The 26354-nt window shown below is 45.3% G+C and overlaps 1 protein-coding gene across 1 annotated transcript in view; it reads left to right on the top strand.

Annotated features, from left to right (window-relative positions):
• Nucleotides 1-26354, top strand: part of Lama3 (laminin subunit alpha 3) — a 214227-nt gene that overhangs the window by 163771 nt on the left and 24102 nt on the right. The window contains exons 45-64 of the mRNA XM_057789086.1: nucleotides 827-937; nucleotides 1044-1155; nucleotides 1339-1506; nucleotides 2555-2751; nucleotides 4290-4406; nucleotides 5003-5157; nucleotides 5447-5588; nucleotides 6351-6453; nucleotides 8174-8290; nucleotides 8378-8557; nucleotides 10203-10345; nucleotides 13566-13736; nucleotides 14974-15125; nucleotides 15271-15433; nucleotides 15791-15924; nucleotides 17649-17793; nucleotides 20030-20149; nucleotides 20925-21064; nucleotides 24122-24239; nucleotides 24492-24632. Coding sequence (XP_057645069.1) covers nucleotides 827-937; nucleotides 1044-1155; nucleotides 1339-1506; nucleotides 2555-2751; nucleotides 4290-4406; nucleotides 5003-5157; nucleotides 5447-5588; nucleotides 6351-6453; nucleotides 8174-8290; nucleotides 8378-8557; nucleotides 10203-10345; nucleotides 13566-13736; nucleotides 14974-15125; nucleotides 15271-15433; nucleotides 15791-15924; nucleotides 17649-17793; nucleotides 20030-20149; nucleotides 20925-21064; nucleotides 24122-24239; nucleotides 24492-24632 — 2829 coding nt within the window. The remainder of the gene's footprint in view (nucleotides 1-826; nucleotides 938-1043; nucleotides 1156-1338; nucleotides 1507-2554; nucleotides 2752-4289; nucleotides 4407-5002; nucleotides 5158-5446; nucleotides 5589-6350; nucleotides 6454-8173; nucleotides 8291-8377; nucleotides 8558-10202; nucleotides 10346-13565; nucleotides 13737-14973; nucleotides 15126-15270; nucleotides 15434-15790; nucleotides 15925-17648; nucleotides 17794-20029; nucleotides 20150-20924; nucleotides 21065-24121; nucleotides 24240-24491; nucleotides 24633-26354) is intronic.

The following is a 26354-nucleotide window of genomic DNA, read 5'->3' as shown; positions in this document are numbered from 1 at the left end:
CCCCCGCCCCCAGTTATACAAGGGTTTGGATATAAGGGTTCTTTCAGGACAGATAGCTATATGTGCCTTTTTTTTTTTTTTTCCGAGACAGGGTTTCTCTGTAGCTTTTTGGTTCCTGTCCTGGAACTAGCTCTTGTAGACCAGGCTGGCCTCGAACTCACAGAGATCCGCCTGCCTCTGCCTCCCGAGTGCTGGGATTAAAGGCTAAAGGTGTGCGCCACCACCGCCCGGCCTATACGTGCCGCTTTTATAAAGCAAGGTCATTAATTCAAGTAAAAAAAAAACTTTTGTCTTTTGGATTTGCTGTAGTTTGCATCTTTAGTGCCACAATACCCCCCCCCCCACACACACACACCCAATGCCTCGGCTCTGAACGGGTATTCCAAATGTAAGAGATGGTGGTAGGTTTCTAGAATTGGGTACATGCTTTCAAGGGGGCTTTGTTGGCCCCCAGCACCTCCTTTTTCTCAGTTTCATTCAAGGTAATGAAAAGCTCCCAATGTGCTTCAGCTGCCTCCCAGGGCCCAAAGCAATGGGGCGAAAACCTCTAAAACTGAGCCAGATGCAACTTTTTCTTCGTCAGTTGATGATCTTTTATTTATAATAGCTTGCTAAATGGATTTTAATGGTGGAGAGAGGGCCAACACATTAACTTTACTTCATAATCTGATTATAATTTACAACAGAAAGTAGATTCATCTTGTAAGTTATTTCAAAATGTCCCAGCCCCCACCCTGCCCCAATAGAGCCAGCACTGTGTTGAGGAAGCTGAGCCCCTGGGCAGTGTCTGCTCCGGATTGGAGACTAGCTTTGTGTCTTTTTCCAGAGCCAGCTGCTCGACTTCCGCTCCGCCATCTCAAGTCATGGGTCCAAAATGGACGGCCTGGAGAAAGAACTGAGCAATCTGAACAGTGAATTTGAAACCTTGCAGAAAAAGGTGGTGTACTGAGCCAATTACCGTAACCTTTTCCTCCGTGGGGTGTTTTCAGTTTCATTTTCCACTGTACTCTAAATCGCTCATAATGAGGTTTCTTTCCATGTAGGCACAAGTCAATTCCAGAAAAGCACAAACATTATACAACAACCTTGATCAGACGATCCAAAGCACCAAAGAATTGGATACGAAGATTAAAAACGTCATCCAGAATGTGCACAGTAAGAAGTGACCCAGCCCGACTAAAGCTTACTGCATAACCTTTGCTGTATGCTGAATAAAGAGTTTGTTGTTGAGAGCTCGAAATTATGAAAGAAGATCCCACAGTGATACTTAAAGATGAGCAGGACTCTCTGCAAACCTTCTAGAACCCCCAGTTTAATAAGCTACTTGGTGTTTTCCAGTTCTCCTGAAGCAGATCGCTAGGCCAGGCAGAGAAGGAATGGACGTGCCGGCAGGTGACTGGTCCAGGCAGATGGCAGAAGCCCAACGCATGATGCGGGAGCTTAGGGGCCGAGACTTCAGAAAACACCTCAGAGAAGCAGAGGCCGAGAAAACAGAAGCCCAGCGCTGTAAGGCCAGCCCCAATTCCCGTGTCTCCTCTAATCTACTCGATAAGCAGTTTTCTAAGCGCAGTCTTAGCAGTCTTCTAAGCTCTGGACAGCAGGAGGAAGGTCTCAGGTCAGCAAAACTTACTGCTAGAAGTCGCAGTGGGAATGGGGCTGCCCCTTCTGCCCCTGGAGCAGAATCTTTTCTCCAAGTTTCTGAGAGGCATCGCACCCTACCACAGAGCAAACAACCTAAAAAATGGTTCTAAAATGCAAATATTTGTGTCTTGCCCTCCCCCATTCTCTTCTCTTTGAGGCAAAGTCTCACTCTTAGCTCAGGCTATTACCTCAGCCTCACAAGAGTTGGGATCACTGGCATGAGCCAGCAAGCATAGCTTCATAAAACCATTTTTAAGGATTATTATTTTAGCACTGTTGAATATTTTAATCACAAGTTTACATTGCCACTATCATTATAAAACAAAGCACCAAGCCAAATATCCAAGAATTTGATTAGGTGTATGTAAAGGTTTTAAGTAGAGAAAATGCCTCATGGGTCAAAACAACCAAATTAATTTAGCACATATCTTTCAGAATGGACATGTATTCTCTGATAAAATGTTGTATCTAGGGCACATGTACAGGTTGTAGTTGACTAATCAGCATTAGTATTTGCTTTTAGCAGTGGAAGAATCGTGGCTTTCTATTCTGTTCAAGTCCCACATCTAAGGCTATTCATCCACGAGTCTGTCTCCTCAGCAGCAGCTGATGTTCTCAGAACAGCTACTGTTCTCACGGCTTGTCATAGCAACCACACAAGGCAGTGTGTGAGTGCCCATGATAGGTCTACAGAAGTCCTGCTTTGCCTTCCTGTTCCCTCCAAGGCTGTGGGAACCATCATGCAGTGAGCACACATGATAGGTCTACACAAGTCCTGCTTTGCCTTCCTGTTCCCTCCAAGGCTGTGGGAATCACGAAGCGAGCAGGAGCTGGCTCTCTTCCCGTAGTTAGTTCTGACACCAAGCTTCAATAAACTCATCTCTCAGGTGAAATCATAAATTATGTGTTTCAGTGCTGAACCGGGTCAGGGCCTGGCTGGAAACCCACCAGGTGGAAAACAATGGACTACTGAAGAACATTCGGGATTCGTTAAGTGATTATGAAGCCAAACTTCAGGAGCTGCGCACTGTCCTCCAGGATGCAGCTGCCCAGGCAAAGCAGGCCACTGGCCTCAACCGTGAAAATGAGGGGGCTCTGGGAGCCATCCAGGTGAGCCACAGGCAGAAGAAGGGAACAGGGAGGCAGGAGTGCACACCTCAGACCCTGATCTGTGGTGGCGCAAATGAATGTAGACAGATTATATAGATATATACAGCTTTAATAAGGAAATAAACTTACAGGACCACAGGTTCCCGCGGTGTACCGGAAAAGCGGATTTATCCGTAAACATTAGCCCGAGGCGAACACGCCCCCAATGGGTGGGGCTATGTCCCTACATCGATCAAACAGGAGGGAGGTGTTCAATGGAAGAGTAGTCATTTCGCTTCCTTGCTACCAGAGGATTCTGAGTCCCCTGACAGAGAGAGCCTTCCCGCAGCTGGAGGGCATCAGAAGAATGACATTGCTGATTGGATGAGAGATTCATGATGTCACATCCAATGTGTTTCCATTAACATTGTGTTAGATACTATAATAATCACCAACAGAGGCGACTGAAACATTTATCTACCTGTGTATAGGAAAGAGGCAGAAATATATTTAGGTCACATGCCATTATAATGGCAGAATTTAGAGATTAGGGTTTCAGCACATACAAATACATACAAGAGAGATGCATACAGACAGACACACACATGCACATTGACACACAGTCATTCACACAGTCACACATACACACACGATAGATCTATAGATAGATAGATAGATAGATAGATAGATAGATAGATAGATAGATAGATAGATAGACAGATAGACAGGTAGACAGATAGACAGATAGACATAGATGGCTGGGTGGATGGCAGGATGGCAGGCAGGCAGAAACTTTCTTTTTGGTCGCATTTGGAATCAGCCCTGGGGTCCTATGTCAGGCAATTGTTTTAACATCAAGTCAACACCTGAGTTCTATAGTTTATATTTTTAATGGTGAATATCCTACATCAAAACAACAGCAAAAAAAAAAAGAAACAAAACAAAACAAAACAAAACAAACATGAAGGATTGTGAAACGACAGACCAGAGTTGAATAATGTGGATTGGCACACAAAGAGGAGAAAGACAACCAGTACTGCCTTAGTGAGTGACACGCTCAGTGCAGTGCAGTCCTGGATAGCAATGCCTCTGTTTGCATCTCTGATTATGCCAAAAACGAGGGCAGGCTGCAGCAGTGTGAGTCCCAGCCTCTAAGCCTTCCAACCTGGAATACTTCTGTCCTGTGCCGTCTCTCATTCAAGTGCCCGCTGCACACTTACTAGGACTGATGTGTGGAGGTGATTGGTCCTAGTTCATTCATTTAGTTGAAATCTTATGTTCTGTTCTCCAAAGCAGATCTTAGTAACATATCTCACATCACCGGTGGAGTTGCCCAGTGTGTGAGACTTCTTCAGCCATGGTAGCAGAGGGTACCATAGTAACACAGCAACACACAGTGGGAATCCAGGCCCCATCAATCACTTGCAACAAGCTAGGCTATTGTCGGCTTCAAGAAAACATTTGACTTTGTCTTATTTGCTGTTGTCCTGTAAGTTTGTCTGTGCTTTCTGCTAATGTGTCATGGAGTGTGTGCCCACGGGCTCTTTTATTCTCTCCAGAGACAAATGAGAGAAATGAATTCTCTGAAGAACGACTTCGCCAAGTACCTGGCCACGGCAGACTCTTCCCTGCTGCAGACCAACAATCTACTGCAGCAAATGGACAAAAGCCAGAAGGTAGCAGACACTGGTTTTCTAGAAATATCCAAACCTACTGACTTTTAATTTGAGCTTATCCTTTTTAGACAGAACTGTGCACCCCCAAATAATAACAGCAGCTCTCTGCTGGGAGGGAATATGAGCGCTGGGGTGCCTCAATCCACCTACATTACCTCATTTGTCTGCAATGAGCAAGTAAAAAAAAGCATTGCAATACTGTCTTAAAAATACCAAACATGCCCTTCTTAGTGGAAGGCATCAGACTTGATAAAAACCTAACAGGCTTCTCAGCAGCCTTAAGAGCATTCGAAAGAATCTTTCCCGTTCTGTCTCTATACCAGTAGAAGCCCTTCACTTACTAGAGCCTCACCTTGAAGATGACATTGGAATTCCAGAAACCTTATAAAGATGGTGCCCATCGGAAGGAAGATATTCAAGAGGGTGACAAAATTTGGGTTATAGTCAATGCCACTGTCTGAACTCAGGATAATCTGATATGATAAAAATGACTTAGAAAATATAAATTCTCATGAGAAACAATTTATGAGGGAGTTTGAGAAAATGGCACACATGCTCACCGCTTGAATTTATATTGTTTATTTTGAAAAAAATAGGAGTACGAAAGGTTGGCTGCGGCTTTAAATGGAGCCAGACAGGAACTAAGCGGCAAAGTGCGAGAACTCTCCAGGTCGGCCAGCAAAGCATCCGTGGTGGTGGAGGCCGAGAAGCATGCGCAGTCTCTACAGAAGCTGGCCAAGCAGCTGGAAGAGTGAGTGCCTGGCTGCAGATCCAGACATCGTGGGTTGATTGAGCATCAAGCATGGTCTTCACTGGGCTGGTTAGGACCTGGGAGCAGGGTAGAGGGCTGGATCAAGGCCAAAGCCCCATCCAGAACCCATAGTCCAAGTCAAATCTAGACTTGCAATGAGATCTGCCCCTGGTTGTGTCCTGTGGACAGAATGGCAAGTGCACAGCATAGTGCAGTCACTGGGAGAACATCAGCCCTGGGCAGAGAAAGGATGCTGCGTGGCCTATACTCACCCTGTATCATCTTCCAGGATAAAGAGAAATACCAGCGGGGATGAGCTGGTACGCTGTGCTGTGGATGCTGCCACTGCCTATGAGAACATCCTCAGTGCCATCAGAGCAGCGGAGGATGCAGCCAACAAGGCTACCAGCGCCTCGGAGTCTGCCTTGCAAGTGGGTACCTGGAGCTGCCCTGGCTTGCTGGACTGTCTCTGGAGGCAGTTTGTTTGCTTACTCTCCCATGCATGGGACAGTATTAAAAATATTATTTATTCAAAATCAGAGCTTGTTACATGTAATTCACTTGAGTTTGTTCTTGGTTTGGATCATTTCTGCATTTACTGACTATTTAATATCAGGAGTGTAATATAAAATGTATTTGTACAATCAGATAGAAAAACATACCAATGTTATTTTGAAACTAAACAAATAGTTTATCCTCGTTTAATGGTTGATGTTTATTACCAAACAAAAGATTTTTGGAATTACCTGGTTTGCCATTTTTTTAAAGCAATTTGGTCTTAAATCTGGGCATGTCTACAGAAGCCTACAGGATCTTTACTGTACTGTATAATGTCCCTATAGCCAAGATATAAAGGATAGAACACCAAATAATAGAGTTGGGAAGCTGAGCTTTGAAAGACCGAAGACTTTCAGTTTCCAAAGCTTGAAAGCCTCAAGGCAACTAAATGATTGCAGGGGTTTTGTGCAAGCTTAGACATCTGTCACCAGAGATCAGCCCAGCTCCCCAGGCCACGGGCACACATCTGCCTAGAGTCCTAACCGCATCATTAGTCAACAGTATGTCGCTCATCTCTTTCAAATCCTGTTCTTTAAAGATTAAAGACAAGGGATTTGGGGCTAAGGTGAAAAATCTTTCTTTGCGTTTGCTAAGGTACAGTGTCTGCTCAAGGCTGATAAATATTTTGCTTTCAGACACTGATAAAGGAAGATCTTCCAAGAAGAGCTAAGACTCTGAGCTCCGACAGCGATGAACTGTTAAACGAAGCCAAGGTCACACAGAAAAGGCTCCAGCAAGGTATTAGGAGGGTGGATGGCAGGGACAATCAAGGACGCTAATAAACCTGTGGGAATGTGGGGGCGGTCTGGTGCAAAAGTGTCTTCTGATCCCACTGTCAATGCAAAGGGCACTTCTGCACTCGTGATTTATGTTCTTTGATGTCGTGCGTTTAGCAAGAGTCCTAAACAGCCCCTATCCATCCTGCATGAACTTGACTTGGGTTTGTAGATGAAGAAGTTGAGAATGTTAGCCTTCCTGGCCTGACTTTGGAGACACAATTACTTAGCACACTGGTAGTTCTGGCAGTGGGAAATTACATATGGAGGCCGTTCATCCTAGATCATCACAGCAACTGCTTCAAGTTACCTTAGGTCCTAAAAGCCTAGCAACTCAAAGGATCAAAAAATAATCACTGCCAACATGGGCCATAAGAAAATTTTAACCATTTATTTTATCTTTGGTATCTTTAACCATTTATCTTTGGTAATTTTTCATCTCATGTACTTAAAAATAATTAAATTGTCTTAACATGGGAGTGTAGTTCAGGAGTAGAGGCTTTGAAACACAGGAACTACAGCCATTTGAAACCCAGCAATCTCCAAGCTTTGAAAATGCTGCCTCTGGAAATTTTCTGGTCTCTTGCAAGAAGCCACGGCCAGGTGGGCGTCTAGACTCTCAGTCCTTGCTTGGCTACTGAGTCCATTCTGAGGACTGGATGAAGACCCTTATTTAGTTACTAAATATTTTTAAAATCAAATGTACAAAAAGTATGTTCTGATATGCAATCAGAACATTAAGATTTTATGGAATTATGTCTGCCTTCTTTATAACACTGGGCTTATAGTTGGAATAACATGGAGCTTTTGCAGTTATTTGCTTGTATATTTATTTTTCATGGCTCTGTTAATCAGACTTGGGCCTTGAACATACGAAGCACACCCTCTATCAATCCTCCTATCTCCACCTCTTCATTGCTAGGGTGACATGTGGCTGTGGCCAAGACGGGTGTTCTAAGTAGGTTGGGCTATTGACTGTGTTGCTGGAATCATAAGAAGCCATCTGTCACCAGCATGGTGTTAATACACTGGCTGGTCACTTTCTACATCTCAAAGATGGCTGCATTGCTAGCTAGGGATGAGGATTTGTACCATTTTCTTCATCAGTTTATTTTTGATGTGTCACGCTGAACATCTCTCGGGGAAACCTAGGGACAGGTCCTTGCATCATTCTGCAGGAAGAGAAGCAAACACTCACTTTGAGTCCTCTGCATGAGGCTCTCTCAGGAACAGCCTCGTCTTGGCTGCAAGTCATTCCTTCTGCTCGTTCATTTGCTCATCCAACTATTCATTCATTCATTGAATGGGTGTGGGTAACCTTACATCCTAGGCAGCGCCAGCCACACACTGTATGTTGGGACAGCCCTTCAGCAAGCCTCCTCTGCTCAGGTCAGAGTGGAAGTCCAGATGTCTCCTGAGTTATTTTGCATCTTTGTGTGTCCTTTTGAGAAGCCAGTCACCACAAGGCTCTGGTACACTGCTCTTTCAGCCTCTGTATCCAGAGACCCCACGGCTGTGGGGATGGGTACTGCAGTGGCATTGGTGGGTGAAGACTAAGGTACACATGAATATTCAATGGTCTGAAGACATTGCCCACTTCAGACACCGCAAATACCCACAGAAGATCCAACTCCATGAAGTCATTGACTCTTGGTGTTTTCTTTCTTCATTCCTTCATTTAGAAGTAAGTCCAGCTCTCAACAGCCTACACCAAACCCTGAATACTGTCTCAGTTCAGAAGAACCTGCTGGATGCCAACCTCACTGCTGCCCGGGACAGTCTTCATGGGTTACAGAGAGGTAATCATCACCCTAGACCATAGTTTCACTAGTTCTTGGGAAGAATGTTCAGGTCCTTATGCCTCCCTCCCTATTTGTGTGTTCTAGGTGATACTGAGAGTGTGATCCACGGTGTGAGGAGCATGGTCAGGAAGGCCAATGGCATAACAAGCGAGGTTCTGGATGGGCTCAACCCCATCCAGACAGACTTGGGACGAATTAAGGATAGTTATGGAAGCACACGACATGAGGACTTCAGCAATGCTCTGGCCGACGCCAACAATTCAGGTATCAGGATGTCTTCACAATGTTCTCCATTGCTAAGGCCTCGATCCATTGCAGCTTCTTTCTGGTAAAGCCTGACCTCAAATTAGAATCATAGGATCTATTCAAATATCAAGATGTTGTGTTAGAGAGACAGGGAGAATATCTCCTTTCCCCTGTGCGTGTGTGGTGTGTATATGGTGTATGAGCTTGCTTGTGTGTTCCTTAGTGTATGCAGGTGAACAGATACCAGAAGTTCATGTTTATTTTTCAGCCATTTTCCTCCCCCTCTCCCCACAGAGACAAGGTCTCAGTGTATAGTATTTCCCATATATACCTGACTGCCCTGAAGCTTGATATGTATAGCAAGCTGCCCTTGAACTTAAAGATCTGTCTGTCTCTGATTCCTGAGTGATAGGATTAAAGACATGTACCACATGCCCTATGTCCTTCCTGTCTCTCACAAACAACGTGTGTGTGTGTGTGCGCGCGCGCGCGCGCGCGCGCGCGCGCGTGTGTGTGTGTGTGTGTGAGAGAGAGAGAGAGAGAGAGAGAGAAGAGAGATGGTTTCTCTGTACCCCTGGCTGTCCTGGAACTTACTCTGCAGACCAGGCTGACCTTGAACTCAGAGATGCACCTGCCTCTGCCTCCTGAGTGCTGGGATAAAAGCATGCACCACCACGCCCAGCCAGAGGACACTTTTGAGTGCTTGTCCTTGTCTTCCACTTTGTTTTGAGGCAGGGTCCCTTATTGTTCACTCTGCATGTGCCACACTAACTGGCCCGTGAACTTCTGAGGAGTCCTGGGTGTCCCCACCTTCTAGGAACCCCACATTCACCACATTTGGTATTTATGCGGTTCTGGGAATTTACACTCAGGTCCTCATTCTTGAACAGCAGCGCTGGGCCATCTCCCCAACCACATCCACTTTATTTTCTGAGGCAGAGTCTCTCATGGAAGCTGGAGTTCATACCTGGAGATGATGCAGATTAGCTGGCAACAATCTCATCAATTCTCCTATCTCCACCTTTCAGTGCTGGGCACACGCTGCTGTGCCCAGGTCCTTACATGGGTCTCGGGGTCTGAACTCAAGTCCTTGTGTTTGCACAGCCAGTTTCTTTACCAACTCAGCCACCTTCCCAGTCCCAGCATGACCTGGAGATTTTATTTCATTTCTCTTCTTCTTCTTCTTCTTCTTCTTCTTCTTCTTCTTCTTCTTCTTCTTCTTCTTCTTCTTCTTCTTCTTCTTCTTCTTCTTCTTCCTCCTCCTCCTCCTCCTCCTCCTCCTCCTCCTCCTTCTTCTTCTTCTTCCTCTTCTTCCTCTTCTTCTTCTTCTTCTTCTTCTTCTTCTCCTCTTCCTCTTCCTCCTCATCCTCCTCCTCCTTCTCCTCTACCTCTTCCTCCTCCACCTCCTCCTCTTCCTCCTTGAACTGTGGGAGTTCTTAATCGTGATGTATTTGTATGATTGCTATTAAAGGATAAGAAAAAGAAATATTTTTTCATATTAACCAAGTAAAAAATGACACCTACATCATTACAGAAATCTGTAATGAATTTAGGTGAGTCTTGCCTGACTATAGTCCATCTTGTTCCCAAGATTTCCAGAACAAATATTCCCATAAGAACACCTGTACTATGTAAAATTTCCATTTTCTCATTTCATCAACAGTAAAGAAATTAACCAAGAAGTTGCCCGATCTTTTTATCAAGATTGAAAGTATCAACCAACAATTGCTGCCCCTGGGAAATATCTCTGACAATGTGGACCGAATCCGAGAGCTCATTCATCAGGCCAGAGATGCTGCCAATAAGGTGGGTGCTTCCATGTTGCCATCGCTGCTGTGATCACCCAGACAAGGAGACTTTCATCTATGCAAGATTTGGTTGTCTGTCTTCTCTGAGTTCTGATTTTAAATGAAGTTTAACTTCCTTTTGTCACCTTTCAAAATGTACATAGCCCTAGTCACCTAAATTTTGTGTTTTATCAGACACAAACTGATAAAGTTTGAGTTCATAGACAGGAAGGAGTTTCTCTCAGGCCTCACTTTTTAAACTGTAATTGCGAGGTCAAGTGAAGGTTCTGTGGTCAGGACCTAGACTTTTTCAGTTTGACAGCCCATCTTTGTGGAGTTGGAAGACACAGACCCAGCACTGTCTGGGTGGGGACAGGAGGGTCACTGGGACCTGATGGCTGCCAGCCTAGTCCTAAGCTCAGAGAAAGACCCTTTCTCAAGGAATAAGTCAAGCTCTATAAAGCAGGACACCTTACCTCCTCCTCTGGTCTCTGCTCACAATCAGGCATGTGTACCTGCACACACACACACACACAATTCATACAGACACAGGCACACACACACACCCTATACAAGGGATGCTTGTCACAATATACTTTATATAATCATGTTTTTAAAGAAAAAGTCAATTGTTGTCAGTACTGAATTCTAATGAGCTAGATTCATATCACCATGCATATCACCCGGATCAACCTACAAATATAGTGTCAAGAAATCAAATTGTAAAAGTATGGCTATATATCATTTACATGAAAATATTTAAATGTGAAAAATAGAGTAGCCGTAGCTGACAGGAAGTAGACACATCTAGATCATAGGTGAGGTCTAGACAGGAAGTAGACACTTCTGGATCATAGGTGTGGTCTAGACAGGAAGTAGACACATCTAGAGTCGTAGATGAGTTCTAGGTAGTGAAAACAGTAAAAGCTGCATGAGCATTGCTTAAGATCCCAGCTCCAGGGTGGTGGTGACTGTGAAGGGAGAGGAGGCTGCAGGTAGGCTTCCTTTCTTAAGGTGGGGACATAAACACAGGTGGGTAGCCTCCATCTTTTACTGTCCACACAAAGTGTCTTCTTAATTTAAAAGACAAAGATGGGTTCCCCAGGGAACAGGAAGCCAACCAGCTTGCCAAGAGAAGACTCAGCAGTGTGGGTGGGTCTACAGGAGGGCAGGGGGTGTGTGGAAGAGAGAGCCCTCTTATGAGCTCACAAAGTGGGTGAGAGGACCCTGGCCGCACATCACATGTCTAAGCTGTCAGGAAACACTCCAATGCTGGACAGATAAAGCATATGTTAGTATCATCCCAAGATAGTTATTCTTTTGATTGCTAGAGAATATTTGTTTTCTGTGTTTTAGATTGGACCTGACCAGTGGTGGTCCACAGACCTGTGCTAATTGGAAGACTCTTGCTGACAGTTCATAACATCTATATGATATTAAATAGTAGTCTGTAAAGTTTTAATTCTTTGAACCACATGTGGTTGGTGGAATTATGTTTCATATCACTCCCTTATTTCACTTTTCTAGTGTTATAGACATATTGATTCATGACAGATTGGAGGGTGAAAGCAGGACAGAGCCTCTGCCACAGAGTAGTAGGTGCACAGCCTAGAATCCTAATGCCATTCTGTGTGCTCACGAGTGTGTGCTCTCTACCTATGTCTGGAGACAGCCTCTCAGTGAAGCTGGAGCTTGCTAACTCGCTTAGAGTGCATAGCCAGTAAACCCAAGGGCTTCTCCACTGTGCTGGGATCACAGACATGCATCACTGCACCTGGTTTTTGTTTTTGTATGTTGGTACTAGGGATCTAGACTCAGGTTCTCATGGTTGTGTACCCTTTACTGACTGAACCACATCTCACGCCACACATACATATTCAATTCTGAATGTCTGTAATAAATGCAGACATAGTATGTAACATACTTATTGGCAATCAATTCCCTTTGAAAAAGTATCTCAGAGAGCTGGGTATTGTGGGCCATGCCTGTGACCACAGCACTTAGGAGGTGATGGCAGGAGGATCACAAATTCAAAGCCATCCTGAGATGTAGAGTAAACCTGATGCCAGCCTGAACCACTAATACTGTCTCAACAACAATAGAAACTCATATTTAAAACATCTTAATGTATTACATTTTAACCATAAGCACTGTCATAAGGGGTTCTGTGAGCAATCAATCCATGAACATTAACTGTGGGGTAGGAATTGCTATTAACTGTCATCACCATCACCACCATCACCATCATCACCATCACCACCATCACCATCATCACCATTACCACCACCACCATCACCACCACCACCATCATCACCATTACCACCACCACCACCATCACCATCATCACCATTACCACCACCACCACCACCATCACCATCATCACCATTACCACCACCACCATCACCACCACCACCATCACCACCATCACCATTACCACCACCACCACCATCACTATCATCACCATTACCACCACCACCACCACCATCACTATCATCACCATTACCACCACCACCACCATCACCATCATCACCATTACCACCACCACCATCACCACCACCACCATCACCACCATCACCATTACCACCACCATCATCACCATCATCTCTTCACAGAAGACTAAGTTGGCTTTTTAATGTTCCTCGGTCAATATACATAAAGAATAAATGGCTCTGCAGACAACTTCATAAATTCATAACCTGGGTCCAAGCTGGCTATGGTGGTGCAGTCTTTAATCCTAGCACTCTGGAGGGGCAGACAGGTGGATCTCTACGTGTCTGAGGCCAGCCTGGTCTACAGAGTAAGACTTTGTCTCAGACATACAAGTATGTGTATGTATGTGCATGTAGACTTATATGTGTGTGTATGCATATATGTATATATATATATATGGAAAACACACAAAAAATAGCCAAGCGGTGGTGGCGCAGACCTTTAATCCCAGCACTTGGGAGGCAGAGGCAGGAGGATCTCTGTGAGTTCGAATTCAGCCTGGTCTACAAGAGCTAGTTCCAGGACAGGCTCCAAAGCTACAGAGAAACCCTGTCTTGAAAAACCAAAATAAATAAAAAATTAAAAATAAAAATAACCTGGGTCTAAGAGACATCACCCCTCCCTGATGCTTCTCACAACAGCTTGGCACATTGATGTGTCACTGGGGGACGGCGACAGAACTCGGTCATTGAGCGCATCCTCTTTTTCCTAGTTGACACCTCGTTCTCCCATCCTCCTCTTCCTCACAGGTTGCAGTTCCCATGAGGTTCAATGGTAAATCCGGTGTCCAAGTCCGGCTGCCAAATGACCTAGAAGACTTAAAGGGATACACATCTCTGTCTTTGTTTCTCCAAAGACCCGACTTAAGAGAGAACGGGGGCACTGAGGACATGTTTGTGATGTACCTCGGAAATAAGGATGTAAGTAGTGTTCGGATATTTCTCTTATTTTACTAACAGAATGGTTTTGGCGGTGCCACCTTGAGACTGGTGACATAACTGTCACTGCTACTTATTTGCTTGTCGTTAGAAATCCCCCAAAGACAGCAGATTCCACTAGCCCACCTTCCCTTCTGAATTTGTGATCCCTCAGCTATCACCTCCTAAGTGCTGTGGTGCTGCCTATGGGGGACCTCCTGTTCATCATGGATGTAAGCCACCAATGAGAAGCAAGAGTTGTGCACAGGTTACTCGCAAGTGCTTTGCCATTTCACATAAATGACTGCAAGACTGAGGTCCCCATAGGTTCTGAGACAGTCCCCTAGTTGATGCAGGTGGACAACTGCCCCAATTATGTGCCATGTTGATATTTATGATAAACTAAAATTTACTTCTTAAATGTCCTGAATGCCAACACACACTTAAAAAGGTCAAAATTGTCAGTTTTAGCCTATCTATCTATCTATCTATCTATCTATCTATCTATCTATCTATAGATGTTTCTTCCTTAGGTTCTCCCATTCTAATAGAGAAGAGAGAGACACACACACTGTGTGTGACAATGGGGAATGTCATAGCAGAGAACTCTGCATGGCACCCAGAGAAGAGGGGTGGCTTGCCTCCCTTCCTGATGAACTCTAGTGAGCAGTTAAGTCTGCTTGCTCTGTAGTAGGTGCTCGTAGATGATTGGAGATTGAATAATGGGGGAGTCAGTAACTAAACTGTGAAGCTGGCCAATAAACCCAGAGCCCCTAAGGTCTATGACATGGAGGGCAACAGCAGCAACACCCTCCTTAACTTGGATCCGGAGACTGCTGTGTTCTATGTCGGAGGCTACCCCCCTGATTTTCAAGTAAACTGTTACAGTTTAGTTACTAACCAGTCCACTAAAACACAGGCGACAGCTCCGGCCTTACCACTCAAGGGTTCTGTAGTGGTCTGTAAGAGGTACGCCTTATGTATTCTGTCCTCCCAAATCCTATGGCATAAAACCCATTATTTATGCAATTAAACATTCAAGAACCTCTTGATATGGAAAATGAGGATTTGTAATATTTGAAGAGTTCTGAGTTCTTGCCACACGTGTGTTCTGGGTTGTTTTCTGAATGCCTCACTGTCTTAACCCTCATGTTTAATCTCTGTTTAAAAATATCTTCAAGAAACCCCAGTGCTGTTTCGTTTTAAACAAAGAGTTCTGAGGTGACCTTTGTGTCCCCAGGCCTCCAAGGACTACATCGGCATGGCAGTTGTAGACGGTCGCTTGACGTGTGTCTACAGTCTGGGGAATCGAGAAGTGGAGGTCCAGGTAGACCAGGTGCTGACGGAGAGCGAGAATCAGGAGGCGGTTATGGACCGAGTGAAGTTCCAGAGGTACGGTGTTTGACCGACTCTTGCTGTTTGTGAAGCTGGCCAACCTCACCAAACTCTTCGGTCGATGTCACTCGACCATGCTTTTAGCGTGTCAGCTTTGAATTCTTTCATTTTTCTTACAACTTCATTATCTAATTTTCAACAGAATATACCAGCTTGCAAAACTTAATTACACCAAGGAAGCCACATCCAATAAACCCAGAGCCCCTGAGGTCTATGACATGGAGGGCGACAGCAGCAACACCCTCCTTAACTTGGATCCGGAGACTGCTGTGTTCTATGTCGGGGGCTACCCCCCTGATTTTCAAGTAAGTGTCAATGCTGACTCACTGAGTGAACGTGCTGACTTACAGTGACTTCACGTCTCTGTTTTAGCTCATTCTAGGCAAAGGGAATCAACCATGTGCTCCTAAAGCGCACGTGGTGAGAACTGCTAACATGCACTTCCTTTGTCTACTGTTCTAAGCTTAAGAGCACTAATTTAATGTACTGTACTTATAAATATTAATATCAGTCCTATTTTACAGATGATGACACCTGGGCAGACAGATTAACACTTAGCTTGGGTTTAGAGAGCTCTTAAATGGCAAAGCCTGAACCACACTCTTACCCTACGTTACGTTGACTGTTAAGTCTAGCGCTGCGTGACCCCGTTTCTCTCACAGCTGCCTGGCAGACTGAGGCTCCCTCCGTACAAGGGCTGCGTCGAACTAGATGACCTCAATGAGAACGTTCTGAGCTTGTACAACTTCAAGACAACTTTCAATCTCAACACAACTGAAGTGGAGCCTTGTAGGAGGTAATGAAGCCTGGAGGCCCTTGTCCCTAGGACCGGGCTGGGGATGGACACTGCTGTGCTTCGACCAGTGATGGGCAGGCAAGGTTGCTGGTGTTGCAATGCATTGCCTGGGGCCAGAACTGCTTCCTTCCTGTTTGCAGACAACACCCACCATGTTATGCCTCTAAGATCAGAGGACACCCATCTTGCCCTAGTTTACATAAGATTAGTTTCCTCAGGTTCTGGAAGCAGGCCTGTTTGGGGGACTGTGAAGTGGCTCCAGGGGTGGCAGCATTTGCTGCACACACCTCAGGACTGGGGTTTGAGCCCCGTCCATATAAAAGTAAAAGGAGGAGATGAGCTCCACAAGTTGTCCTCTGAGCTACACGTTCCACTGGGGCACACACACCCACATATGTAGCACACGTACTTGCTAAGGAACACAATTTTTAAAAATGTATCTTAAATCTTTGGTGCATCCTACTACAAGAAATACTCAATATTGAATTATTTAGGCACATAATTATGTAATTAAATTTTAAACGATAGTCTACAAACTGAGTGATTTTCTATGTACTTTGCTTTCTGAACCTATTTGAAAGCTACTCTGTCTCAGTCAATGTTCTCTTGCTGTGCAGAGACACCGTGACCACGGCAACTCTTATAAAAGAAGCATTTAACAGGGGCTGTTGGCTTACACTCTGGGTTAGTCTATTATTGTCATGATGGGAAGAATGGTGGCACACAGGCAGACATGGTGGCTCAGTGGAGAGGTAGCTGACAGTTCTACATCCAGATCTGCAGGCAGCAGAAAAGGAGACAGACAGACAGACACTAGGCCTGGCTTGGGTTTTCAAAACTCCAAAGCCCACCTCCAGCGACACACTTCCTTCAGCAAGGCCACACTTCCTAACAGTGCCACTCCCTACTGACTAAGTAGTCAAACATTTGAGCCTATAGAAGCCATTCTTATTCAAACCAGCACCTGCTCTTTTGAGTTCCTATCCATCCCTACAATTTAAAGGATTTGAGATATTCTTATCTGAAAATAGCAAACATTTATTATTCATAAACTAACACTGAAAATTAATAATTTCTTACATTTAAATATTTTCAGCTATTTGGCCACTTTCTCCTAAATACACATCTCTAGAAGATGTTCTCTCTCTCCTTTTGTTCCTCTCTTCCTCCCTCCTTTCTTCCCTCCCTCCATCCCTCCCTCTCTCCCCCTAAGTTTGCAAGATATGTGTATGTGTGTCTGGCTTTATTCATCCCTGTGTGCACAGATTGGTGAGCAGAGGTGGACATCAGTCTTTTTCCAACTCCCCACCTTATATTTGGGACAGGCTCTCTCTCTGAACCTACAGCTCACATTCTGACTAGCCAGAAAGCCCCTAATTTCCACTGCCTCTACCCCCGACACACACACCCATACTAGGGTTACACATATGTACTGCCATTCTCAGCTTTCGTATGGGTTCTGAGCATTAAAACTGGGGTCTTCGAGGTTACAGCATAAACACTTTACCTACAGAGCTGCTTCTTCAGTGCAGGGATTAAAGAGCATGTTAGGAAGGAAGACTGACTGACATGCTAACAGCATTTCCCCTTTCCTACACAATTGAGACCCCCCCAGCCTTTGCATTCCTCGGTCCATTGTTTAACCAGCGGCATCTCATGTTAGGAAATAAACCTGCAAAATGGTCTTTTATGGCTGACATCTAACTTCCAGTCGGTGTTGACAGGCGCAAGGAAGAGTCTGACAGAAACTACTTTGAAGGAACAGGCTACGCCCGCATTCCCACTCAAGCAAACGCTCCCTTCCCAAGCTTCATACAGACCATCCAGACGACCGTGGACCGAGGTTTGCTGTTCTTTGCAGAACACCAGGTAATTCACACCAAGCATCCAGAGAGGCCTTGAATATCCACTGTGTCTAGCAATCAGGTAACTGGGCGATTGTAAATAGCCCACCCAGCTTGGCAATATGTCCTTGGGCAGTCATGTCTTTTTTCTGTTGGGGTAAATTTTAACAAGGACAAAGGATCAGGAATTGAGCAATTGCCACCAAAATGAGGCATGATTTTCCTCCTAGCCTATTTTCATGTCCGTTTCAGATTTTTATCTGGTGGCTTGCCTACTAATTTCTAGTTCTGCTTTAAAACAAAGACCTCCTGGAGTCCCCTCAGTCTCGGGTGCTGGACTTCCTGAAGCTATGACCTTGGTCTGGCTCTTGGAAGCTGGGGATTGTTTTTATGAGCCTGCAGCTTGACTTCCCAAGGGGTGGAAGTTTCTGTACTTTGAAGCAGCCTAGGGAAGAGGCCCAGTCTTTATTTTGAATACTTTTTCTTTGTTCTTGAGGACTTTATACTGTGTGTAATAAAATAAAATTTTGTTCATGCCCCCTTTTCCCTATCCAACTTCCTCAAATTCCCCCATCATGGTGCCCTCCCAACTTCATGGTTTTTTTCTTGATAACTCACTAAGTCCAACTAGTGCTGTCTATATGTGTGGGGTCTTGTGTATTATGGAAAATCTACCAGTGGCCACATTAAAAAGAAGAATGACTTTTTCTTCCCCTAGCAGCCATCAGCTGCCAGTATCTACTCATTAAGGGATGAGGTTGGAGAGTGCCTCCCCCATCCACGCTATAAATTTGCCATAGATGGTCCCTAAGCCTCCACAGTAGTGGGCAGAGGTGATGGTCCACTCAGAGCTGAGCACTTATCTGTTGGAGGAGGGGTGCTAGTTTGTTCCCGGCACTTAGCCCCAAAATAACCACACAGAAACTGTATTAATTAAATCACTGCTTGGCCCATTAGCTCTAGCTTCTTACTGGCTAACTCTTATATATTAATTTAACCCATTTCTATGAATCTGTGTATTGCCACGTGGCAGTGACTTACTGGAAAAGTTTCGGCATGTCTGACTCTGGCAGCTCCATGGCTTCTCTCTGACTCTGCCTCCTTTCTCCCAGCATTCTGTTTAGTTTTCATAAACACCCATTGTACATAGACTGAAGGTAATTTCATGCAATATATTTTTAATGTGCATAGAGCAAAGTTCATCAGAACTGTGGTGTTCTTTTGATAATCAAACAAAATGTTTCCATTTTGAGGCATTTCCCATTATGAGTTAAGGGATTGGGGTTGCTCAACTTGAACATTTGAAGTTCTTGGAGACTAAGAGAAATAGTGTTTCGTCTGGAAACTTACATAACACCTTTGGTAAGAATCCTTAGGCCTCTGCTAAGGAGGTGGTTATTGCTCTCAGGGAGTCGCTGCCACTTGGCTCAAGCTGATGGCTCTCCAGGGCAAGGTCCATGGCCAAGAGGCAATGCTCAGCAGTATGAACCATATTCTGCCCCCTAGAGGGGAAGGCTGGTATTGCACAAAAGGTGCACTGCTGGTCAGTGAGTAGCTGCTTCATCACAATTTTAAATCATGGAGAGAAAAATGATGAAGTATGAAATCAGTCTTTAGAAAAGATGCCTCCTTTGGAACCCAATGGACAAGCAGAAGATGACGTTGGAAGGGGATCCCACAGGGACAGGGGCACAAAAAAGGCCTGGCAATGAGAACCTGCAGGGACAAAAGGTGACCTGCCAGCAGGACACAGTGATAAAGTGGAGAGGCGGACAGTGCCTTGCAGCCTCTGCCACAGAGTCTGAGCTGTGTCCTGGGGACAAGAAAGTTAGCATGCTCGCTGGCCATTGCTGAAGGCTGTTCTGGCTGCGCTGTGGAAGGTGATCTAGGGGACCGGGAGGACCACAAGAGTGGGATGCTGTGACTGAGACCAGGGCTGGGGACATCAGAGCTAGGAGGCATATCCCAAGGTCTGAACGGGCCAATTGGATGAGAAAGGAGGAAGGTGAGCAATGACTCCATGTGTGGCCCCCAGATCTGGCTGGCATGTATGATTTTGTCCTGAGTGCTGGGCACTACGGTGTCTCTCACAGCTAACAGTCAGCCATCATCAGCTTCCCATGCATGAGGTCTCACAGTGCTGCCTTTCGCTTAGCCCTGGAGGCACCTGAGGCTGACAGCACCAAGTACATCAAGAATCACCGGAACTTCTGCCTCCTCAACCAGGCCTTCTGGTAATCTACCTTGTTTCCACACTCCAGGATAAATTCATATCCCTGGACATAGAAGACGGCAATCTCATGGTGAGATACAAACTGAATTCAGAGCCACCCAAAGAGAAAGGAATTCAAGACACTGTCAACAACGGGCGAGATCATACGGTATGTCCTCGGAGCCTGGTGATTTGAATTTCTAGAAGTCAGTGAACCTTTAAAATGAAATTAGTGTCTCCCAAAAAATAAAGATAGGCAAGACAACATACAAACCTGTTACAAGGTGAACTTATTAACTGGGGGTGCCCTTAAAAATTCGGGCATTTAGGCATGGATGTAAACCTAAATAAATTTCAAGTGAGAACATTTCTACTAAAATGTTTTAGAACAATGGATTCCAACCTCCTCATTCTGTGATGGTCCTAAAGGGGTCACAGCCCACAGGTTGAGAACCACTGTTTTAGGGACCTGGGGAGATGACTCACACTGTATGAGGAACCGACCTGAGCTTCTCAGAGCTAAGTTAAAAAAGCTGTGTGTGGTGGGCTGGTCATCCCAGCCCTGGGGATGTAAAGGCAGGCAGGTCCCTGTGCTTGTGGGCCAGCAGGCTAGAGTGTGGTGAGTGCCAGCCAGTGAGACACAGTCTCAAAGCAAAGGTGACCAATGCCTGAGGAATGGCACCTACGGTTGTTTTCTGGCCTCTGCACATGCAAGAATGAATATGTAGAACATGCACACAGACATACACGTGCACTTGAACAACACACACATGCACGCACACATACAAATGTCTTAGTATCAGATTTTTACCCCATACTTCCACTGGGCAGTCTTCTACCATGCATGTAAACAAATCCAAAGGAAAACAAAGCCGCAGTTACTTTGAGCCACTACAGACAGGTTTGTGTCTCGTTGCTTGCTGATCATTGCCCATTCATTTCAGATTTCGATTGCAATTGGAAAATCAAGAAAACTCATGTGGATATATATGCATGACCATGACCATAATATAAAAATTGAAGGGGAAATATTTGATTTCGGCACATATTATCTGGGAGGAATTCCAATTGCAATCAGAGAGAGGTAAGATGATGCTGTGCAGTTTTGGGGGGAAAGGGACCACTGCATGGGGGAGGGAACCACTGCATGCATGTGAAGGACAGAGGACTTGTGGGAGTTGGCTCTGTCCTACCCTGTGTGTCCTGGGTATCAGGTTTGACAGCAAGTGCCCTTACCCACTGAGCCTTCTCGACACTCCAATGTGATGTGTTTTATTAGAGCATATCATTTCTCATCCAGGCAGCGATTGCTACCAATAATTCTAGTCTCCCTAGTTGAATTTCAGCCACAAACAGCTAACTTTGCAATACTGATGAAGTAGTCCAGAAAGAAAACCAGACTGTAAAAATTGAAAAATGGGACTGGTCATGCAAAATGGGAGGATCTGAGTGAATTGTGTGCCACCCCCATTGTCCCTTGTTGTCACTCTTGGAAGGACAGGAACACAAAGAGGCCAGTGGGATGCTAACTCTGGGGACAACTGGATGAGTCTACTGATTTACCCACTAAAGATGTTCATGGGCAGGTGTAGACTGAGAATACTCATATGGGGAAGGAGGAGAGGGAGAAGAGGTGGGAAGGAGAGAGAGAGACATTTTTCCTGACAGGTTGATTTACACTTCCAAACAAGAAGCTCCCCCCTTTCCTAAGTAAGCTTGCACTTTACTTTCTTGTTTTAATTAAAATCACAAGAGCAGAGCAATAAGTGAAGTGTATGGGAGCCCACGAAAATATTTTCCTGGCCTTTTGTTTCTTCAGAAATAAAATGCTGAGCAGTATTAATCTGTTTCTGGCCTGTCTTATCCATCTGGATAAGCCCCTGCAACTGTCCCTGCAGGGTCACTGCAGGGCAGTGGCCTAGAGAACCCCAGCAGGACCCGGCAGGGCAGCCACTGAGGAGAGTCTGAGAGTGCACCCCTGACAGGAGCCAGGCTGTGTCCTGCAGCTTTGCTCTGCAGAGTCCGTGGCTCTCCTCCCTCTCAGTCTTCTGGGAATGAACACCCAGATCTTTGGATGACTTGAGATTATAATTGGGAATCATGTGTCTGTTGATCCAGTCGACAAGTCCTTCCGGATAAGGTCAAAGGACCTGGCACCAACCAGGCCATTTTCCCTTGGGTTTGAGATAATCATAAACACAGAAACAAAGGTCACTGGAAAGTGACTGCCCCCAGGGGTCCAACACACACTGGGTACAGCTTTACTTTGTGCTTTTCTTGTTCATTCACATCTGCGGACTCCAACCAGTGAGCTGGGTAAGCTTCGGTGGGCAGAGGGCCCAGAGTGCACACACTCACTCTGACATAGGAAGTCACTGACCGAACAGCATGCGCCCCGGCATAATCGGTTCCTCTAGAAAGTATGTTCAGACCTGCATCCTGGAGGGCCTATGGAAGGCTGGGCTCTCAGCTGGCCCAAGAGAATGGATATAAACAAATTTGTAAAGACGCCAGCCCCAGAAATTGAAAAAGACATCCCTCTTCTCCAAGGTGAAAGCTGTCTTTATCAAATAACTAAGGCACAGTGCCAATGAGGATGCACTTTTCTTTTTATGAAATTCAATTTTATGTATGCTCTTCATAGCCCTGCTCTTTATGATTCGGACTCTACTGAAGGCAGGACGTCTTTCCACTTGGATTAGCAGAGCTGCCTTAGGGATTCACAATGAAATCAGCGCTGGGTTTTCTTAGTGCATCATTTGATTAAGAAACATTAATATTTGTCTGGACCTCACTCAGTTCGTGTGTGTTAATATTTTTCATGAATTCAGCTCCACGCAGGTCAGGAAGTCCAATCAAAGGGGAATGTCAGAGTGCCACATAGAAAAGTCTGCTGCAGAAATTGCTTGTGTAGGCCTGGAAAGATGTAACATTCCATAAAGAACTCCCTGAACAAGCATGAGACCTGAGCTCAGCTCTCTAGTACCCATATAAAAAAAGCCAGGAGTGGTAGTGTGTGCCTTTAATTCTAGTGCTGGGCAGCAGAGGCAAGGGGATCCCTCAGACATCCTGGCCCGCCAGTCTAGCTGAGCTGTTGAGCTCCAGCTTCAGTGAGAGACCTTGTCTCAAAAAATAGGTGGAGCACAATAGAGAAAGGCATCTTGTTAACCTCAGCTTCAGTGTGCACACACACACAAATCACACCCACACATACAACACATACAGTGCACAGCCAGAAGAATTGATGCCATAATGATGCGAGGGTGGCAATGTAGGGTGTCATATGTCGGGTAAATAGTGACGTAGTCGGGTGGCAACAAGTCCTCAGTTTTCCTAAGTGCTATGCGAGTGTACTGCACATATCAAATTAAGCATATGACAGACCCATGAAGCAGAATAGCATATTTTTCATTTTGGATTGGAGGGGTGGAGGAGTAAAGTTGCCTGGGCAAGCAGGCACCGAGCTTGAGTGACAGCCCAGCTCCTTAGCCCACAGCCCTCCCCTGCTCCCGAACCTCTCAAACACGGTGCTGCATCCACCCTCATTCCAGGCTCTGAGCGTCGGTGTGTTTAATCTTCATTAACAGCCGCTTGCTCGGGTGGCATGCTTCAGAGATAGCAGATAGACTCAAACCCAGGGCGTCAGCTTGGCATTGATTACATCAGCCATGTTTTCCGTAATTTCATAGAACTAAAAAGTAACCGTTTCCTCAGAGTTCACAGAGCAAGTGGGAAAATATAGCCTAAAGTTTTTTGTTTTTTAATTAACACATTTTTGATCCTCCCAATCCAAGAGCAAGGGAGATCCTTCCATTTTCTGGTATCCTCCTCAATTTCTTTCTTCATAGACTTAAAGTTCTTGTCAAATAGATCCTTCACTTCCTTGGTTAGAGTTACCCCAAGATATTTTATGCTATTTGTGGCTATCGTGAAGGGTGATGCTTCTCTGATTTCCCTCTCTGCTTCCTTATCCTTTGTGTATAGGAGGGCAATTTTTGGCTCTTGAACTTCCAAGTACGTGTTTCTATAATACCTGCCGTTTACAGCACTTCTAGACATTCCGTCCCTGGAGAAGCACCAGGCAGCCAGCATTCTGGGGAGCCCAGGTTCAACGGTCTCTTTTTCTACATTCCTTCCCCAGGTTTAACATCTCCACTCCTGCTTTCCAAGGCTGCATGAAGAATCTGAAGAAAACCAGTGGTGTTGTTAGGTTGAATGATACTGTGGGTGTAACGAAAAAGTGCTCTGAAGACTGGAAGGTAAATGTGGGATGCAGAGCCACGTGACACATTGTATCCCAGAAGGCCTGTGGTGCTGCAGCAGCTAGCTAGCTTTGTGCACTGCCTGTGATCTCAGCTATACACACAGAACCCGATGGTGTGGCAGAGCAAAGCTGTCTGAACTCACTAGTGGTGCCTGCCATTTCTAGGGAAGTGGTGCAGTGTGAGAGCCCATATCTGAGCACCCAGGAGATGATCATAAGGCCACTCATTTCCATGTTTGCATTTCAGCTTGTGCGAACTGCCTCGTTCTCCAGAGGAGGACAGATGAGTTTCACAAACTTGGATGTGCCCTTGCCTGACCGCTTCCAGCTGTCTTTTGGGTTTCAGACCTTTCAGCCCAGTGGTACACTACTAAATCATCAGACACGGGTAAGAGGTAGCACATTCAAATTAAGATGCAAGCCTGGTGCACATTTTCTCTCCAAAGCAACAGAAAGATTCTGAAGGTTTAGGGGTTAGGCCTTTTATGTGCCATCACAATTCTGGCACGAGCAATTCTCCCTTTGGGCAGATCCTGAAGGAAATGCAACTAGATGGTGCTGCATGATCTGTAGAGCTGGATTTGTGTGCATTGAGTAATCGTTCCATTCTTTACAGATGTGGGTTAAAACGAATTATAGCTCGTATAAGCAATAACGTGGTTTAGGAAAACATGAAGATTTGTACTTACTGTTTCTTCTTGATCACAACTTCAAAAGATGCACTTCACATTCCCTTATACAGTAGTTACTCCTCAGAAAATATTTACCCCTGAAGAGTTAGATGAAGTCGGGTTCAGTGAGCCACAGAAATTCTCTTTGGGGACTGGGAAGGTGGTTTGGCAGGTAAAATGTTTACATGCAAATCTGAGGGTTGACATTGGACCCACAAATCCCCAGAACCCATGTGAAGGCCAGCTGGGCACGGCAGGCCATCTCTAATCTCAGCTCAAGGGAAGCAGATAAGGCATCCCCTTAGCAGTCTAGGGCTCCATCTCCTGAGCTAGACCAGCCAAAACGGTGAGCTCCAGATTCAGTAAGACACCCTGTCTGAATATGTAAGGTAAACAGCAATCAAGAAAGACACCTAAAGTCAACCTTGTGCCTCCACACACATGCACACCATACATGAGAAAGAAACACACACACACAGAGAGAGAGAGAGAGAGAGAGAGAGAGAGAGAGAGAGAGAGAGAGAGAGAGAGAGAGAGAGAGAGAGAGAGACTCTGGTCCACAGCAGATGACCTCTACAGCTGCAGAGAGACTAGTCAGCTCAGAAGTCCACTCAGGAAGAACGGGGCTTTCAAATAAAGCTCTTTGACTTGTTTCTTTAGTGTTGTCAATCACAGTGGATATTTTGTATCAGATCTAAAAGACGGCAGTGGTTGCCTCTGTGGCTATGTCCATTAGGAAGGTCATCGCCTTTTGGTATCTTGTTTACCACTCTCTGTAGACTTTTAAAATGATCCCTAAAGAGACATGCCATTAGATAGTAGAGGAGGCCAGCTATCCAAGCTTGACAGCACAACAATTTGACCTAATGTGCGCTTCTCTCTCTCTCTCTCTCTCCCTCTCCCTCTCCCTCTCCCTCTCCCTCTCCCTCTCCCTCTCCCTCTCCCTCTCCCTCTCCCTCTCCCTCTCCCTCTCTCTCTCTCTCTCTCTCTCTCTCTCTCTCTGTGTGTGTGTGTGTATGCTTGTGTATGTGGTCATGTGGTTGTGTATGCGATCGTGTATGTGTATGATAAAGGATAACTTCTTATATCATTTCTCAGGAGCCATCACCTTGTTTGAGACAGGTCTTTCACTAGCTTAGGGCTCACTAAGTAGGCTAAGCTCCCTAGACAGCAAGGCCTGGAGACCGTCCTTTCTCCATCCCCCCAGCCTTGGGATTATGAACGAGCACACACCACTGCACCCAGTTTTTCCTATGTAGGTTCTGGGAACTGAACTCAGATATTCATCCTGTGGCAAGCATTTTCCTGACTGAGCCATGTCCTCACCCCTGACCTAGCACTTTATTCCTAACCCTTGTTTTCTCTGTCACATGTAAGTGCAGTTAGTACACACTCCACAAAATGGTAGAAAGTAGATGGAAGGATTAGATTAGCAACAA

This window comes from Chionomys nivalis, chromosome 14 (genome assembly GCF_950005125.1).
Source record: "Chionomys nivalis chromosome 14, mChiNiv1.1, whole genome shotgun sequence".
Taxonomy (NCBI): Eukaryota; Metazoa; Chordata; class Mammalia; order Rodentia; family Cricetidae; genus Chionomys; species Chionomys nivalis.
This window is presented reverse-complemented; position numbering and strand designations above follow the sequence as displayed.